This window comes from Elgaria multicarinata, chromosome 2, assembly GCF_023053635.1.
Source record: "Elgaria multicarinata webbii isolate HBS135686 ecotype San Diego chromosome 2, rElgMul1.1.pri, whole genome shotgun sequence".
Taxonomy (NCBI): Eukaryota; Metazoa; Chordata; class Lepidosauria; order Squamata; family Anguidae; genus Elgaria; species Elgaria multicarinata.
Genome location: NC_086172.1, coordinates 117909867 through 117930174, shown reverse-complemented (window position 1 = coordinate 117930174; position 20308 = coordinate 117909867). Strand labels below are relative to the sequence as shown.

The following is a 20308-nucleotide window of genomic DNA, read 5'->3' as shown; positions in this document are numbered from 1 at the left end:
ATACTTTGAATGGTTTTAATTTTTGTGAACCGCCCAGAGAGCTCCGGCTATTGGGTAGTATAGAAATGTAATAAATAAATAAATAAATAAATAAACCCCCCACCCCCACTGCCTTTTCCATTCACAGGAGAGGCAATGGAAGCCTTCTCCCTTACACTCAGAGGCTGTAGGTACCACTACTTGTAGACAGTGGGGAAGAGAGTCTGTGACTGGAGCTCTTTGCATAGAAAATGAACAATAGCAGCAAAGGAGAGAAAAAGCCATCAAGTTTCCCCCCCACCCCTGGCTCAACATCATCCTCCCCAAGCTTCTTCACCCGCCCCCCTCCCCAGATGTTTATTTAACTTTGTAAGATGATGCAGGGTTGTAAATCATGCGGGAAACCTATCCATGTACAGCAAACTCCTCTCTTTAGACCTCCCCCTGCAATGTATTTACGGGGGGGGGGAGGTAGGGAGGGGTGCAGGGAATGTGGGTACAGGATCAGAAGGCACAGCCCACTCTGTGTGATCATAACTGCATCAAGCAGAGCACCTGAATAGGGCTGATACAGAACACAAATCAGATTGTTACACTACTATGAAAGCAAAAAGAGAATCTGAGCTCTCTCGTGCAATCGTAGAATTGTTTAAGAAAACAGCATTTTCAACAAGGGCTGCTTGTAAGTCATGACATCAAGGCATTTGACTGCTAAAGACGGAGGCCAATATTCTGTTCATTAACATAATTGTTTATTGTTTTTCCAAGTTATGTGCCCTTGTTTATTTGACAATGAAATTTGGTGTTTCAGGTCCTTTACTGACCAAGGTGGATGTGGATTTGGAAACAGATCATTTGTCTTATTTGCTAAAATTTCTCTTGCTTTCAGAGACACACGAGAGAACGAGCAACTGTACACCTGCCTTTAACATTTGCAACTTGCACTCAGTTGGGTAAAACAAATAATTAGTAAAGGCGGACAATGGGCTGCAGAGGGCTTCAAATATATATATGGATATAAAATCTCTGAAATAACATTTTGTCTTGTTTCCATTTTTTGTCTTGTATAACCAAAATACAAATGATTGTTAAGTTGGATGCTCTTCTCACTGTTTCTCCCCCCTCCCCCCGTTGAAACAACAGTAGATAAAAAGGTTGTATGTTCTTAAAACACATTAAAAATGGTCTGTAACCACCTGCATTCTTATCTCACAATCTATTTCTGAGCTGGTAATGCCGCAAGATCGACTGGTTGAGGTGGTAGAACATGAGTTTTCTGATGGATGAAAAGCTAATTATGGCTCCTTCCTACATATGGTGTCTGGTGCAATGATGTGCTTTGCATTTTCATAGATATGCTAAGACAAGAAGCAGGTTATATTCGATGCTGGCATCAATTTGAGTATTATGGAAATCTAATGGTGTTTGATGTGGAAGGTATCTGGGCTCAATATTTAATTATACAAAAGTGTGGTAAAATATTTTTACTGTAGTTCCCCCAAAGACATTTTGGTTTCTGAATAATAAAATCAACCCTCAATTCTTAGTAGAAATCCTCGTTTCCCAAATTATATTAGCACACCTCATTACAAGCATAATAATGAACAATGATTTTGTCATCTTAAAAAACAAATACAGGGGGGGGGGGCAGAGGAAGAAGATTGTGCTCCTTAAGGAGAACGTCTTTCTTTTTTCATGAGTAAATGACACTGAATGGCACGGATTCGATTCTTTGCTGGTGCAAATTCGGGCTGGAGTTTCAGTGTTGATTCATACCATCTCATGGCCTTCTCAAACTCCTCCTGTAGGGATTACAGATGCAAAACATATAGGTCATAGCACAGTATATACTGAACAGGACCTACACTAAGCTACTGGTGTTGAATTTTGGGCTGAAATCCCTCCGTTACTCAAGTATGGAGATATTAAAGAGCCCAGACCAATGATAACAAGAAATTGGGTTCAATTTATTTACACTACTTTAGCTACAAAATCAGCACATCTTTCACTGTCATGGCAAAAGGCTATGGAGATTGCATTGCTCTGGAGTTATTGTGTAGAACTGCACAAGAAATAACTGCTGGCCAGTGAAGAGTATTAAGGACAACGTTTATACATCCATTGTTACTGGTGCTTTTAGTCCACAGTATTGGAAGTATTTTACTATTAGGCCTGGTTCAACTCTAACACTAAACCAGAGTTCAGTGCTATATGGATCCTTCTTGAGTCTTGGGCTCGACTGCTTCCCTCCATTCCCCAAGTTTAAACACTAAGCACTAGCATTTAAACTAAACACTAAGCTGTGTTTAGTGTAAAATATCTGGGGGGAAATCAAGGCGTGGATGAAATTCCTGCCCATTCCAAATTGCAGCTGGCTCCAGATGATAATAATAATAATAATAATAATAATAATAATAATAATAATAATACGTTTATTTCTAACCCGCCTCTCCATCCTGATCAAGACGGGGAACAAGAAGTATAAAATACATAAAATATTAATCAAAACACAGTATACATTGTTAAAACTTCCTTAAAAAAACCCTAAAATCATACTAAAAACATCCTAAAATTGAACAAAGTCAAGCCAGAAGCTATATGGCAGTGGCCCATTATTCCCACATCCCTTCAGCAACTCTGCAAAGCAGCAGAGGCTGCAAAGGCTGGGAGAAAAGCAGAGCGGGAAGCTGCAGAGGGGCTGCACAAGCTTCAAAGTGGTGAGCCTGGTAACCGCCCATTTCATCTCCAGTAGAAGACTGTTGCATGACAGGACAAAACTTAGACCCTTTACTAAAGGTTTGAGCCGGGGGCCAAATCCAGCCTTCTCTGGGATCCCAATCCGGCCCTCTGAGCTTCCCCACCTGTCTACTTCCTTTTTTCCTGGCCACACTCCTTTTCTCTGACTGCTGATCATTTCGTTGTTCCCTCCCCGCTATTCTAAAAGGTTGATACGAAGGCTAAGTTACTTGCAGTAAGAGCTTTAAGATACAATACATTGGTATTTTAGTAGGGCTGTGCTCCGCTTCACTTCGTAGAAGCGATATCGGATCGGCCTGATTTGCCTCCAACAAAGGCGGAGATGGATTGGGGGGGCTGCGGATCGAGGCAAAGTAGTTCGCCTCAATCCGGATGCAGGTAAGTGTGGGGGGGGAGGGGGACTTACCTGGTGCCTCCTCTTCCTCTGCAGTCTGTGCGGCGATGGCGCTGGAGCCAGGTAAGGTGGCAGTGGGGAAGGGAGCTTACCTGTGTCCGTTTCAGGCTTCAATTGAGGTCCCGGCTTCAAGCTGGAAGAGGCCACAGCCTTCTCTTCCGGCTTGAAGCTGGGGCCTCAATTGAAGCCTGCGACGGACACAAGTAAGGGGGCGGGGGGGGGGGAGTTTGGCTTACCTGGCAGCAAGGCGCCCCTGCAGCAACAGCAGTAGAGCCAGGTAAGGGGGCAGGGGGGCTTACCTGCCTCCACTGCGGTCTGTTGCGCACTTCAACTGAGGCCTGGCCCTCAGTTGAAGCCCGCGGCGGACCACAACGGAGCCAGGTAAGGGGGTGGGATTTTCGCTTACCTGGCTCCACTGCCGCAGTCCCTGCAGCAACAGCAATGGAGCCAGGTAAGGGGGCAGGGGGGCTTACCTATGTTCATCGTGGGCCCCGGCTTCAAGCTGGAAGAGGCCGCAGCCTCCTGTTCTGGCTTTAAGCTGGGGCCTCAACTGAAGCCCACGATGGACTGCAATGGACACAGGTAAGGGGGCAGGGGGGCTTATTTGGCTCCCATTTTGCCCCCTTCTCCACTTACCTGCTTCTGCTGTCCACTGTAGAGGCAAGTGGTGGGGAAGGGGGGTAAAATCTCGATCTGCCCCTCCAGATCTCGATCTGCCCCTCCAGATCTCGATCTAAGAAGCAGAGCGGGGGACAAGCGGATCGACCCAAAGCGGTTCGGTCCCGATCCAAAAGTTCTGGATCGGGCCACAAAGCGGTTCGGGGGGGTCCGTGCACAGCCCTATATTTTAGTTCCCCATCCCCTTTGCCTGTGGCCCCGTGTGCCACTAGAATTAGGCCCTCAAGTGAGAAGAAGTTCCCCAACCCTGGCTTAGAGAAAACAACTGGACCACTGAAAGCCAAAGACTAAGTGCTTCAAGACACTAGAGGACACTGCATAGGATAAAAAGGTTCGGGTGAGACAAACTTCACAAAATCCAGAAACAACTGTAAACTAGTAAGTGTTTATTGTCCCTGTGATGAGCCAAGTTTCTTATTTCCTGTAGTGAAATACAATGAATTGGAACCCCCCGTAATGGAAGTGGAATGGGGCTTGTGCTCTGAGGACATTAAAAGAAAAGCACAAATATCACACTGGGCCGGTTCAGACATGCTAAACCATGGTTGGGCCACTAACCATTTTGCCGCAAATGGTCAGTGAGCATATTTAAACTGTGGTTATGTAGCCACCATGATTCACATGATATGCTAAGTCATGGTTCACACGACACACTAAGCCATAACGTTTAGCTCAAAAGGCTTAACCACCGTGGCTTAATCGTGTCGTCTGAACAGGGTTCTCTGTGGTTTATTGGAAAAAGCCAGGATCAGAAACCACACTTTGAGTGTGGTTTGTTTCAATAAACCATCGCTTAAACTCACCCCAATTTCCCTGTTATGTCTGAACCAGGCCATTGTATAAGGTCATAAAGTTAGAAGCCTGGACCTCAAGTCATATGTTATCTTTGTGTAATGGTAGCTTTTGAAAAGTGGAACTACATACGTACTGTATTATTATTTTGTTATTAAATAGAGTTATATAGCACTGAACATATTTTAAAATATCTCTAGGCAGTTGCAGATTAGAAGCTGTTTGTGTGAAGCAACTGAATGCATACGTTGGGTCATTTCAACCACATAGCACTGCGTAAGAAGCCATCCCATGTGAGACAGTCCATGGGTGCTTTTAGTTGGCTACAATGAATTGGGCCTAAGACTAGGTCACAGATCTGTACTTTAGGATTTTGACTGACAGAAAAGCAAAGGAAGTTGAGTATGAAAAGCTAGCACTGGAAAGTCACAGTCCTTACTTAAGCCAGAAGCATCCAAGAAACATTTGGAGCAAATAGGTAATCTGGTAGAAAGATAAATAAATATAATTTGTTTTTAAGATTTTTAACTCTAGCTCATGGCTCACTCACTGACTTAGCACAATTTCTTTCCAACCTAACACCTATTTATGTAAATGGAAATAATACACTCACATTTGCTGACTGGTGTGGCTTTTTAAGGCACTGAGAACTACAAGGATCAGTTTATAAAGTACACAGCATTGGATTTGGGCAGGAAGAGATGAGTCATGTGGAGTTATGCATGACAAGGTGCACCAGGTTAGCATCTTGTCAGGAAAGTAGAAGCAAAGAGTGTAAAAGAAATTATATCATTGAAGAGCTGAAAGATTTTGTGGCATCATCAACTAAGGTCTATTTCCCCCTTTGCTGCTCCCTACTGTTCTTATTCCAAAAGAGAGCACTTCTAACCTGCTTGCATTCTCATGTCAAGATGTTCTTCCCATCCAGTGTGCTAATTCATGAGGTTAGTGTACTCCCTAATGATCCAAAAGCTACAGACTTTTATCAAATATTAGATTGGCAGCAGGATATGACAGGTCACTGGCTATTTGCCCCCAATCTCTGCCTTATTTGGACGATGGATATCCCTTGATATTAGATAAAGCAGTCAAATGTGGATTATAAACAACTTCCTATTATTACAGCAATGTATATCACTGGTATTTTGACATAAGAACTTCTTCACAGGTACTTGTATTTTCACTGTAGAAATGGCACTTGCTATCATTTCTGCAGTTGCTCCCATCTTGCCCTGACTTGATGGAGAGACTTCAATGAAAGTGTTTTTTCCCCAGAAGCATCTTTATATTTGATCCAAGTGGCATGTTGGTAGGTGCATCACTTGCGTGTTATGTAAACATGCCGCTAGAAGAACTAAGTGGGCAGCTGTTTAAATCAAGCTAGGTACAAATATATGTAAAGGGATCTAATATATGAAGCTTTACCCACTGTACAACAGCAGCCTGCCATTTCCTTACTGAGAACCCAAATGGCCCTCCCTGTACCAGCTTGAAGCAGATTGTCCTGACCGAGTGGGAAAAGCCTGTTGCCAGTGCAACAGAAAATGATATGGCTCAACCAGGCAGGGCATATCAGGAGGCAGCGCATGGTGCTGTTTTCTAAGTTGTTTTGTCCTGGGAGATGCCTTGAGGGACCTCCCCACAAGTTGTGGAACTTGGGCAGCCTTTGGTGGTTTATTTAATGCTAGGCAGGCTTCAGGCCATGAGGAGCAGTCTATGGGTTGAGTGAGTGGCTATAATTTGATTCAAGAGATGGATAGGGAGACATTTTTCTCCCTCCCTCTTTCATAATACTAGAATCTGGGGTATGCCATGAAGCCGACTGGAGGGAGATTCAGGACAGATAAAAAGTACTTCTTCACACAACGCAGAGTTAAACTATGGAATTTACTTCCTGAAGATGTAGCGATGGCCACCTATTTGGATGGCTTTAAAAAGGGATTGGACACATTCGTGGAGGAGAAGGCTATCAATAGCTACTAGGCCTGATGGCTATATGCAACCTCCATAACAGAGGCAGTATGTCTATGTACATCAGTTGCTGGAGAACATGGCTAGGAGGGTGCTGGACTCATGTCCTGCATATGAGTTTCCCATAGGAAGGTGGTTGGCCACTGTGAACAGAATGCTGGACTAGATGGACCCTTGGTCTGATCCAGCATGGTTCTTCTTATGTTCTTATATGAAGAAGACAACTATATGGGTGATTAGAGAAATTTCTCCCCAAGTGAAGTAAGATCCAAAGGGAAAGTGCGAGGCTGAAACACAGAGAAGGAGGCTGCTCCACACTCTTAACAGTAGGGGCTAGGGGAGGAAAGCCTCTCCCAGTTCTAAACTAGGGTGGGAAGCAGGTCGGGTGACAGAGCTGGAGGCATCCAATATACCCTTTTGAGCATTGCTATAAATGATATAAATGATCAGAACTGATAAAATCAAAAGGAAAGACTGTCAACCAACTCACTACTACACGTTGTCTCCACCTGCAACTGGATTCTGTCCTTGGTCCTGAACTCTACCCATCTGTAACACTGTAGCCTCAAGATGCCAGAATCTCGTGATTATTCAGACTCACCATTGCTACGTAGACATTAGCCAACGTGAAATGATTGACGACAAAGTGTGGGGCGATTTCTACTGCCATTGTAGCCACAATGATGGCATCATTCCAAAGTTTTGCATTGTGGAAGATGTTTGCTAGGCTAATGAGTGGCACATCCTGAAAGAGAAGAAAAGTGGAACAAATGCAGTGAAAAGAATATGTTGTTTTTTAAACCAGGTCATTTTAAATGACGGCTATTGAAAGACCCGACTCCGCTTATTGGGGTCAGCTTTGAGTTTTTGCTTCCATGGCATTGCCGACAGACAGATTTTAATGCAGAACGGCAATAAAGAAATGTCAACTGTCCTAGTGCAGACTCATTACTGTAGAAGACCTATTGCCTTGTTGATCCGACAACGTGCCAGCTGAAGGACCTCTACGAATTGCCTAAAATCAATCCGTTTGCCATTCTTTTAATCGCAAAAAGAATCTGGTGCGCTCATAGCTTGAAAAGTTCAGTCCATCTCTACATCAATCTATAGGCATGACGCTTGCTTTGTCTTTTAATAGTGGGGAGCAGGATCAGAGTCGTCCAAGCTTAGCCAGCTCCTGTTCTGTCTGCTGCAAATATATAAAATATAGGCTTGGATTCAAACCTGCTTTTGTACTGTGTGTGTGTGTGTGTGAGAGAGAGAGAGAGCGAGAGCGCGATATCCCCGCTCCCCCAGCTGCACCCCACCCCCCGCATTGCACACTGCTGTGAAGTGTGCCCTTATATGACAGCTTTTCATTGGGTTTAGCCATGAACAGCAATCAGCATCTCTCCCTCGGTATCGTGTGCAAAGTCGTCCTAACACAGTTTATATATGTTATGAAAGTGCAGGCAACGGACTTTTTAGTATTTTTAGGACAGTCCTGAAATGTCCATTTATAGCGATTTGTTCACATGAGTCCTGTTCCAGAGACACGAGATCAGCGAAAACATAAACCTGCTACATGCAAACTGAAAGCTGGAAACCACAGACACGTCACGGCCAAGACAGATAGTACTGCACACACCTTCATGTGATAGGGCGTATGATGTAAGGCTTGCCGGAGGCAGTCAATTGCTTTCTTCCCTTGACCTTTTACCCTCCAGTAGAGGGCTGCCATGCTGGAGAGGACCCAAGAGGTCTGATTCTGGTGTGGCATTTAAAACAAGAAGGGGAAAATAATGTTAGCATATATCAATTACATTTGTTCCAAGACCTTGTTGTTTTCCCCTCAATCCAAAGCTTATTCAAAAATTAAGGAACTTAAAACTTACCTTGCTCTGAGTAAATCATGCTATGTTTGAACAGGGAACATCCTACCCGAGGATGCATGTATTTTATTTTATTTTATTTTATAGTTAGAACAGTGATGTGCTTTTTCTTACACGATCGGAACCTTCTTTTTTGCTTAGTGCAGAAATGCTGCCACTCCGTGGTGATTTACAGAAATCATTTATTATGAGACCTATTCCCCAATGAGGACAAAGGAGTAGAGTGGTCAGAGGTAGGTGAAAGGAATGAACCTGGGATGAAAATCATTGTGACTATTATTTAAGAGGACCAACAAGGACGGCTGGTACCTTTGAAAAGGTGCATGGCCGCTTGGGGAAGAGCTGAGACCTTGGCACAGTTCCAACAGTGATAAATAGGTGCTTTTTGGCAGAGTCAAAGGTGTAGACCACATATATCTGGGGTACTTCAAAGTGCTGTTTTAATACTTCCCTTACTCAACCTATTTAAGAGCTTGCTTCCTCTCATATGTACTGCCACAATCTCAAAGACCGATCAGAGACTCTCAGTTTGATTATACCACCCACGTAGGGTAGCTGAATGGTTTGGATGGAAATGACAGGGGTTCTTGGCTACTCCACCAACTACAAAACTTATTTCCTTTGGGGGTTAAGTCAAAATGTAAACAAAGAATCTTTCAGAAATCTTATGAGACATACTTAGGGTCTTTGGGGGGATGGGTGCAATATATCAGGATTGGTAATAAGGGGAAGGAGCTTTCGTTCTTGATGGGGGCTAAGCCACGGTGGCTAAGCATTTTGAACTAAACATTATGGCTTAACGTGTCATGTGAACCATTCCTAACCATGGTGGCTACATAACTATGGTTTAAACACACTAATCATTTGCTGCAAAAGGGTTAGCGGCCTTACTATGGCTTAGCGTGTTGTCTGAACCATTCCCAGCCATGGTGGCTACATAACCAAGGTTTAAACATGCTCACTAACCATTTGCTGCAAAAGGGTTAGCGGCCCAACCATGGCTTAGTGTGTCATCTGAACAAGCCCAGTAATTCTCATCCTGCTTGTGCTACACATTTGAAGAGTGTAATTTATTCTTGCCACTTCATGCTGCACCTTGCAGGAATGATGCTATTAGATTCCTAGAATATCAATGAATTGTAAAAGTTGTTAATATGTTAACAACAACAATGTATTTGAGAGAGTGACCTGCCGTTCATTTACAGTGTGAAAACTGTGTGAAAACAGCCTCTGCTTATCCCCACCATGCCTGTAACATGTCTTTCTGATTTGTGCTTCCTCATCCCATGTTGACTATCCACAGCAGCATAGCCATGCCAGGAAAGAGGCTGGGTCTGGAATCGAAATGCCGAACATGATGAAGTGATGTCCAACGCTACATATTATTTACTGGCTTGGAGGCAAGTCATTCTGTGGAGACCATTTCTAGCGATCTACTTAAGATAAATGTGTCTCATTTATCATAAGCTAGACTGTTTTTATCCTGTTTCCATGTATCTGTTGATTACTCTAGACAGCAAGTAGAGAGAGAGAAATGTCTCATTCAACACCAGCCTGATCTGTGTCGCATATTTTGAGACAACACTACAGAGAGATATATCCATGTACAATTATGACAATATAAGATTGTGTCGACTGAGTTGGGTCCACCTACCTTTTCTAGAACTTTGGCTATTCGAGTACCAACTTGTTCTAAAGACTGTGGTGGATAATGGTCTTTTCCAAGATTCTGCAGTACCTGAGGAACAAGAATAGACAAATGCTCAAAGAAAGTTACAACAAAATCATTCCAATATATCTTAAAATTTGGATCCTGCCTTTTGAAGTCATAATTTCCTCCCTTCTGAAAGGCTGAGCTCAGTGCTCACCTGTATCAAAGCTTTCTTTTAGTCTACAAATGGAGCTACATGATAGTTAAATAGAGAAATTGGCAGTTGTGCTTTACTAAATGCAGTTGTGCCATGTACTGAAAAATGATCAGTTTAGTTCCAAATCCATGAATTGTACAAATGCTTAAGAATGTCATGGTTAATTATTATTAATAGCAGCAAGTTTGCAGTCCTCATAATTGTGTAGAAAAGCTTGTAAAAACCATGAAAAGAGCCTGTTAAAAGCCAGAAGGCATCAAAGTGGGCATTGCAGAGATCACAGACCAGCCCTTTGACAAAGATTGGTCTCCTGTTCCTTCCACATGGCCCCTGGCTGTACACAAGCATTTCTCTCCCTCCTCTCCTGCTTAGTGCAACCTTATTTCTGCAAAGAATTAACAATTCTGCAAAAGCTTAGATCCAGCAACAGAAACAACTTAGGGAAATTGAGTAAATGCACATATTTGTATAATGTATTATGAAGGTGTTATAAAATTTGATTATAAATCCTGATCGTTCTAAATCCCAACATAAATCTAGATACCACTCCCTCCCAAATACCACACAATACAGACAACTGGGAACAAGTTATTTTTTCTTCCACCTGCCCAGCAAGATACTGATGGTGATATTCCCCAGATTAATTTCTACGTAGCTTGTTAAATGCTGAGCAGCATAGAAGGGGTAGAAGTAGCAGAACAAAGCTACTTTCCATTGTGCACCAGAAGTGGTGAGAAGGCAGGTCAATAATCTCAGCCAGTGTGGGCAACACATGGCCTGCAGGCCTCATCCAGCTCCGCTGCAGCCCCCGCCACCCATGAAATTGGTGAAAAAAAATCTTTTGGAAGAAGAAAGAAGCATCTGTAGTGGCTATGGAGTACCAAATGGCTCAACATCCGCTTGTTTGCAAGCTAACGTTGATCCTTTTCTTATTCCGTAGCAGCTCCAGATGCCTCTTTAATTTTTAATGTTCAAAATTTTCGGCAAATGCCCCTGGACCTCCCACAAAAATGCCCCTGGACCCCTGACCTAAATCCATCCAGTTACTGGTGTTTCTATTTTGATAGCCTATGTGAAAACTTTTGCATGGTTTTATTAGAGTGATGATGGAATCAGGTTCACTCAGTCAGAACATCTGATCCCCACAAGTCATACATGGCACGACAGCTCAAACAAGGCTTCTGGCTGGATACACTATCTCCCAATTATTATGTAGTGCCATGGGCTAGTACAACATTGGCACTAAATAGATATAATCATAGAATAGTAGAGTTGGAAGGGGCCTATAAGGCCAATGAGTCCAACCCCCTGCTCATTGCAGGAATCTATGTTAAAGCATCCCTGACAGATGGCCGTCCAGCTGCCTCTTGAAGGCCTCTAGTGTGGGAGAGCCCATGCTCAACAGGAGAAGCATGAACACACTTTTCCTACTGCATCTGGATTATTTATTTATTTATTTATAATTTCATTTATTACATCTCTACACTGCTCATTAGCTGAAGCTCTCTGGGCGGTTCACAAAAATTAAACCCACATAGTACAGCATAAAATATGCTAAAATACAAGGGGGAAACTCAAGAAAGCTCCTGTGTTGATGAAACCATATGGTTTAGTCCAGCAGGAAGCAAGCTGTCAACATCCATTTCATACGTGCTGCTGAACTCCCAGTGGCATTAGGTATTCACTGCTAATCATAGTCAATGTTTCCCAGAAAAAGAGCCCCATAGCTTCCAACCAGCAGGTTAGATACAGACTTAGGCATACTTAAGTAGACCTACTGAAACCCATGACTAACTTCAACCCCATTGATTTCAATGGAACTATTCTAAACATAACTAAAGTTGGATCTAACGCAGTGTGCGTTGAAGCCCACACGTGATAGCAAAAGGCTACCTCTTTCAGTTGACTTTCTCCCATGTAATGTAGACTGGCGCGGTTGGCAACACCCTGGAGGTGATCTAAGGTATGCATGCTGGCAGGGAGATTGGCATTGCAGAGAGGCTCCATGGCTGGTTCTTGCAGAGGAGTGGCGAAATCTATGTGTTCTGTAATACTAGAAAGGAAGGAAGGAAAAGCCAAGTCTACGTCAGAAATTAAGTCTTCAGACAAAACGGCTGAAGGAGAGATGTCCCAATGCAGCAACACCTTAGCGACTAGCCAGTATATATCTGCACCCTGTCAATTGGTTTCATTTTCTTCGTTGTTGTTTTTAAAATGTCTACCCTGCCTTATAATTTATTCTTTTGCCCCAAGGAAGTTTACACATAGAATTTAAAATGACAGTAAATAATCAACGATACTAAAATACAGCATGAAACATTCATGAAACCAGCAGCAAAATATTAAGGGTTGGAAACAGACTAAGTTAGTTGCATTAGGTCACGCTGAAATCAACAGGACAAGTTAGCTATGACTTAAGATCCACTGAATATGGAAAATAAGTGTAACTGACATAGGCTGCAATCTTACATAAACTTACCTGTAAGTCTCACTGAATTCAGTGGGTCTTACATTCGTGTAGGTATGCATAGGACTACATTGTTAGTCTGGATCCAACCCTAAAAATAATAAATAAAACCTAAAATAGCAGCAGTGAATTTACTGACTATCAAAAGCCCAGGCAAATAAAAAGGCCTAAGCCTGGTGCCTAAAGTTCACTAAATTAGGTGCTAAATGATCAGCCCGGGTGGGGTGGGGGACTATTCCAAAGAAGCCTTTTCTGTAACTGGCACCCACTTCACCTCTGATGGGGGCACATGGAAAAGAGCCTCTGATGATAGATGGGCAGGCTTCGGAGGGAACGCATTCCTTCAGGTATCTGGGTCCCAATCCATACGGGACTTTATAGGTTAAAAACAGCAATTTGAATTGTGTCCAGAAACAGGCAGCCAGTGAAGTGATTTCAAAACTAGCAAGATGCATTCGAACCCGATTGATCCCTTCCAGTAATCTAGCTGCCGTATTCTGAACCAATTTTAGTTTCCCAAGTTGTCTACAAAGGCAGTCCCACATATAATATATTACAGGAATTTAGCCTGGATGTTACTTCTTACTGACATGCACCTTCAGAGCCACATCTCCAGGTCTAGCTGGCATAGCTGCCCCTGCTCCAGCCCTGCATGGGGAACTGAGGATGAGGGCATTCCTACATAACCTCTTCTGTTATCACCCTTCTGCCATAGCAATTTACACTGGGAAAGTGGACAGTACCCCCAAATGGTTATTTTTATGCTTGTGTAAGATTTGGAGGATCTTGCAGTGTATATGCAACATTTAAGCACACTCTCTTCTCCTAGTGCATCTACATTTTCAGTATAATCTGTTTGCCACTTAATAATTGATATGTGCTGCTATTTTGTTGCCTGGATATGCATTCATGGAAATTTTAGAAGACGACCGGCTAAATACATCTCAGTAGCAATACTTGCATACCTATTCTAAGTCGATGCTGATGTTCATATTATGATATCAAAGGAAAAAATAAAGAAAAAAATTGGGAGAGATCCTTTTTTAAAATAGGGATAGATTTGAAGATCCTCATCTTGCAGAAAGAGCTTCTAATGCTCCTGTCAGCTTATGCAACACACTCTTACAGGACTGTTGAAGGGAGCAGCAGGTCACTAAATTAGCCAACTTGGGGAGCAAGAAAACGAGTGGCAGCTTTCCAAGGTCTGGGTTACTATCAGCAAGCTTCCAAAATTAAGATTAACACATTCATTTAGCATCGGGCTTCACCTTCCCACAGCAGGCTGGTACAAATTAGGCATGGGAAACTTCCAGCCCACAGGGGTCCATATTTAACCCAACAGCTTCTACCCCAGGTCCCACCACTCTCCCAGGCTGGTAAAACCATTTATCTTTGATCACCAATTACTGAGATCAGCAACCACTCCTTTTCTCAGCACTTAGCAGGGAAAAGCTCTTATCTCTAAACAGCAGCTTAGTGGAGATAAGAGCTTTTCCAGTCAGTAGCGATTTCCATCCCCCTTATGAGGCAGTTGGTTGGGAGGTTTAAACCTTCCCATCCAGTGCATCGCAACGGGGACATAAATGCTCCCCTCTCCACAGCTGATCTGCAGGGATTCAACCAACAGCTGATCAACATGGATCAAATGAAGAGAGGAAGCTGAGAAATATCACCCACTCCCTCAACTGAGAAGTGTGTGTGTTAGCAGAACCACCTCCACTTTTAACAGGAAACTGTAAAATCTCCATTGCACACCAAGCAAAATGTCATAATGCCCTGTATGAGAATGTCTCCTTGTGTGCGTCCTTGCATCCTTGATTACTAATATAAACAAGAGTCCTGGCTCCAGCTGTCTGTGTCGAAGTTAACTCTCTGTCAGGCCAAAGGTATTGTTTACAGGACTGTTTAGCATAATTAGCTATGCCTCAGTGTTATGTTCTGATTGGTTAATGCTGCTACTGGGCCCTGCCCCTTGAAAGCTTTAATACTGTACCATATTTCCTATGTCTTTTGTCTGATTGCTCCCTTTGAAGAGACCAGGCCTTGATTACTAATCAATAAAGCGCTTTTGAACCCTCTGTCGTTGGAATGGTGGAGTCATGCTTAAGGGCTGTTTGGATCTCGTCCTTGGGTGAAAAGAACATTGATCTAACAAATGGCGCCTGACTCGGATCTACCCCAAGACGGATTCATGCCTGCCAGTGGAGCCTAGTTTGAGGAGCGATCGCCAAGAGAGATTTCTCTTGCCTCTAGTAGGTTAACATGCACTGTGCAGACATGGAGACCGAATTGACGGGACCATTCGAGCCAAGGTTACAAAATCGACTCCACCCGACAGATGGAAGGGAACAGGCAACAACAATTTGCAATCAGACGTGATTAGAAAGGGCGAAGACGGGAGACGGCTATTTGGTGAGTGAAACCTTTAATCCCATGGACCCTGACGGGAAATGGAGGGAGTGGGTGTTCACAATTGACCTCAGAAATGGGAAGCTTATAGTCCGTATTGGAAAAGAGTCCCCGAGCCCTTTGGTTAAAGTTGTTGTCTTTGGGAAGCTTTCATTGAAATTGAAAAAGAGGAGTTTGAAACTGTAACAGTGTAACAATGAGTTAAAAATGTTTGTGACTGTGAATGGATGTCCTTTTTATGTTAGATTGCCCCTTGTGGATTTTTTGAACTTGATCCAAAGTTAATTTCAGCTGTGTCATTGGAATCAATTTGCAAACATAGAAATGTAATTGAGTAAATGTACCTCTCAAAGGATCGCCCTTTAGTGTTGGAATGTGAATTACAGAAAAGTTGGTGTTGTGTTAAAGTGAAAGGAAAAAAATGTCAGTTTGTGTTTTCCACCCGGCCCAAGTGAATGAAAGTTAAGTTTTTGTTTTCCTTCTGTGGCTAGATTGGTGTTACATCCCTCCTATGCTTAGCAGCTAGAGATAAGCAGTTTTATTTTCAGTGAAAGTAGTCCAAAGATTTTGAAGACTTTGTGTATTTTGTCTTTCACAAACCTCAGATAATTAGAAAATGTAGAACCCCATTTTCACGGAAGAAATGTCTTCCATAGCTTTGAAGATTCACTGCCTGAGTTGAAAAGCTCAAGTCCTTGTTGCCAACCGTTTTGCCAAGATGGGAGAAAGAAAAGTATGTTGCTGAAAGTGGGGAGAGAGAGAGAGAGAGAGAGAGAGAAGGCTGTGCAGAAGAGATAGTTTGAAAGACTTTTAAAAAGGTTGTTTTGGTTGTTTTGAAAAGATGTTGATTTGAAGTGAAGTTGATTTGAAGAAGAGTAAAGTATGTGAATAGAAGAAGATAAGAAGTTGAAACGTAGTGAAAAAGGAGAGTGTTTGAAGGTTAGTGTACGTGGCATGGTTTTTGACCAGAAGGAAAAGGGGGGTGAAGAAGCCCTGCCTTGAAAAAGTTAGTGAATGGACAATCTTGCATCCTCTGCTGATGAAGATTGGAAATACTGAATTGCTATATTTTTGTGTGTGTTTTGAACGTTGTGTTCTGAAAATTGCCCAGTGGCTCTTTTTTTGGGCAGAGATATTCTAACTTTGGCCTAATAGAACTTTTGAAATGCTTTGAGCCCTGAACCTGAGCCCTAAATGCAACTACAATTGAAGCCTAAAAGCACCCCTGTGTTCTTGCATCAATATCCTTTGAAATTAGAAGCCAGAAGAAGAATACAGCTATTGCTTTTTAAAAATGGACTTGTGAAATGATTAAAGCAATTAAAAACTCCAGCTTGCATTACTGTGTTTGCACTACCAGCCTCAAGTGTGCTGTGCCAAAAACGTGGCACAGACCAGTGGAGTACAGTGGAAGAAGCTAACACCTGAACCCTGCCTGCCAGTCCAGATGTGAGATCAACCTCCTCGTGGACCCAAGGCTTGCCTCATTGAATCCTGCCACGTTGATACCTGAACTACAAAGAAAAGAAGTTCCAGAGCATGAATGCCTTGAAGTCTTGCAACTTGGCACCAAACCTCGCCCAGACCTATATGATGACCTCGAGTTGTTTACTGATGGATCCAGCTACAATTGTACAACAAGCAGCTGAACTCGTAGTATGCACAGAAGCCCTGATGCTTGTTTCAGGCAAAAGACTATATTTACTGATTCAAAATATCACATGGACAGATTTGGAAAGAAAGAAGATTTTTGACTGCCCATGGAGCAGTGACCCATGGAGAATTAACAGTTGATCTGTTAGAAGCCCTGATGTTGCCAAAAGAATTGGCTAATTTGTCTACAAACAGCTGCCATAATTGGAGCTAGCCCATTTCTCAATATTTGAATCCACCTTATGAAAAAGAAGACTTGGAATTAGCACAATAACTCAAAGTTTTCAAGAACCCAGAAAGATGGGATTTGTTACCCCTGATGTGCCAAGAATCATCATGACCGCCGTGTTTAAAGACCAGGTGTTTAAAGACCTCACAAGATGGACATTGATCAGACTCTTCAATGACTGAAAGACTTTTTTGAGAACCATGATCAGCCAAGGAATATAAATGCTCAGTGAATTGTTTTTACTGGCTTCATTTGTAAATGAATCAAAAGAAAAGCCCCTGAAGACATGGACTTGTTATCTTTTTTAAGAATCCAATTGACTTTGTTGAAATGTAAAAGTTTTTTTTTGAACGCCTATTTGTTTTTGTTCAGGTTTTTTTCTGAACACCTACTGTTTTGTTCAGGCCTGAAACCATAAAATCAGATCTAGAAAGCTATTTTACTTCTTAGGTAGTGTAGAACATGGCACTTTTGTCCTAAAAATAGGCTGGCATCTCATGAAGATTCCAGTCTGGAAGGCAGATAGAGTTAATAGGACCCTGAAAAGAGACCCTAGCAAAAATTAAATTAGAAATTTCCTTGAAATGGGTGGATGTATTTCCAATTGCATTGTTAAAGTCAGAAAAAGTCTTAAATTGTTTTCTTTTGAACTAATGTTTGGCTTTTCCTCTCAGTCTTTAGTGGGGGAACAAGAAAAAAATTAAATAGGAATTGGGGAATGTTTTATTCCAAGAATATGTAATTGCCCTGCAGTTTTCTCTTTTCCAGCTCCATCGTTACCTGCACCTTTCCAGAGATTGTCGTTAGAAGAACCCTGCCTATTCCAGCCTACCTGCTTAAAAGTAGGACCCCAGGATTGAGAAAGCCCTTGCTGCTTTGTACTTCCGGAGCTCAGAGGACACAGGCAACGATTATCTGCCTTCTGGTGCACCGGAAGCCACCAGCAACATAGGCGAAGAAACCAGCACGGAGCAACCTAGGTACTCAACCCAACATTTAAAAGACACTAAAGTTATCTTACATGTGTGTGAAGATTATGTAGCTGTAATTTTGATAATTCTTACTTTAGTAGGTTCCAAGTGTTTCTTTAATTGCCATAGCAAATGTTTTTAAGAAAGGATTTGTGCCTTTTACCACTCATAAGTGACTTGGCTTCGTTCCACAATTGCCAAATGTTCTTTGCAAACGCTTATCTTCCTTGCAAAAGCTTGTGATCACCACACAAGCCAAAATATAAGATAATTAAAGGTTCAGAATCATAGACACATATTATGATTCTACCCAAGGACTTTTAGAGCCCCACGTTAGTTGTAAAAGAAAGTTAACAAAGAATCATAGAATAGCAGAGTTGTAAGGGGCCTACAAGACCATCAAGTCCAACCCCCTGCTCAATGCAGGAATCCACCCTAAAGCATCCCTGACAGTTAGTTGTCCAGCTGCCTCTTGAATGCCTGTAGTGTGGGAGAGCCCACAACCTCCCTAGGTAACTGATTCCACTGTCGCACTGCTCTAACAGTTAGGAAGTTTTTCCTGATGCCCAGCCGGAATCTGGCTTCTTTTAACTTGAGCCTGTTATTCCGTGTCTTGCATTCTGAGAAGAGATCTTGGCCCTCCTCTGTGTGACCACCTTTTAAGTATTTGAAGAGTGCTATCATGTCTCCCCTCAATCTTCTCTTCTCCAGGCTAAACATGCCCAGTTCTTTCAGTCTCTCTTCATAGGGCTTTGTTTCTAGACCTCTGATCATCCTGGTTGCCCTTTTCTGAACACGCTCCAGCTTGTTTGCGTCCTTCTTGAATTGTGGAGCCCAGAACTGGACGCAGTACTCTAGGTGAGGCCTAACCAGGGCCAAATAGAGAGGAACCAGTACCTCACGTGATTTGGAAGCTATACTTCTCTTAATGCAGCCCAAAATAGCATTTGCCTTTCTTGCAGCCATATTGCGCTATTGGCTCATATTCAGCTTGTGATCTACAACAATTCTCGTTTGTAGTATTGCTGAGCCAAGTGTCCCCCATCTTGTAACTGTGCATTTAGTTTCTATTCCCTAAATGTAGAACTTGGCATTTATTCCTATTAAGTTTCATTCTGTTGTTTTCAGCCCAGCACTCCAGCCTATCAAGATCACTTTGAAGTTTGTTTCTGTCTTCCAGAGTATTAGCTATCCTACCAAATTTTGTGTAATCTGCAAATTTGATCAGCGTTCCCTACACCTCCTGACAAATCCATGTTGGCTTCTAGTAATCACTGCATTGATTTCAAGGTGTTTACAGATTTACTTCTTTATAATCTGCTCCTTTATAATCATTCCCAGGAATGGATGTCAGACTGACTGGTCTGTAGTTCCCATGTTCCCAGGTTCCTTTTTGTTTTTTTGAAGATAAGGACAACGTTAGCCCTCCTCCAGTCGTCCGGCACCTCACCCGTCTTCCATGATTTTACAAAGATAATAGACAAGGGTTCTGAGAGTTCTTCTGCTAGCCCCTTCATTACTCTTAGATACAGTTCATCGGGCCCTGGAGATTTAAATTCATTCAGGGAAATTAGGTGTTCTTTGACCATTTCTTTATCAATCTCAAACTGCAATCCTGCCTCCTCAACTTCTGCTTCATTTTTTCCAGGAGAAGGTCATAGACCCGCTTTTAGGAGAAGATCGAGGCAAAATAGGAATTAAGCACTTCAGCCTTTCCTTTGTTGTCTGTTATCAATTTGCCTTCCTCATTAAGCAGTTGAACCACCCACTGATGATCTATTTAGATGGCTCACCAGTTATCCAATATGGAGTAGTTAAAAGAGGGATTTCTTGCATTGTATTTTGTTCCATTGTAATGATTTTTGTTTATCCTTGCTTTTTGCCTTCCCTGTATTTTGTCTTTTGTGAAAAGTCTTGCAAAGTCTGTAATCCACCAGCAAATGTATTTGTATTGTGAAGCCTAAGCCACAGATGATCTAAAAGAAGCTAGCAAGCTTAAGTTTTGAATTGCTTTAAAAGGGGGGAAATTGTTAGCAGAACCACCTCCACTTTTAACAGGAAACTGTAAAATCTCCATTGCACACCAAGCAAAATGTCATAATGCCCTGTATGAGAATGTCTCCTTGTGTGCGTCCTTGCATCCTTGATTACTAATATAAACAAGAGTCCTGGCTCCAGCTGTCTGTGTCGAAGTTAACTCTCTGTAACTTACTGTCAGGCCAAAGGTATTGTTTACAGGACTGTTTAGCATAATTAGCTATGCCTCAGT

General features: G+C 42.4%; 1 protein-coding gene across 1 annotated transcript in view; it reads right to left on the bottom strand.

Annotated features, from left to right (window-relative positions):
• Window positions 1-694: 694 nt before the first annotated feature.
• The window catches only part of TTC17 (tetratricopeptide repeat domain 17), a 78559-nt gene continuing 58945 nt past the window's right edge, over window positions 695-20308 (bottom strand). The window contains 5 exon segments of the mRNA XM_063117436.1: window positions 695-1781; window positions 7173-7316; window positions 8199-8318; window positions 10097-10180; window positions 12204-12363. Coding sequence (XP_062973506.1) covers window positions 1650-1781; window positions 7173-7316; window positions 8199-8318; window positions 10097-10180; window positions 12204-12363 — 640 coding nt within the window. The 3' untranslated portion in view covers window positions 695-1649.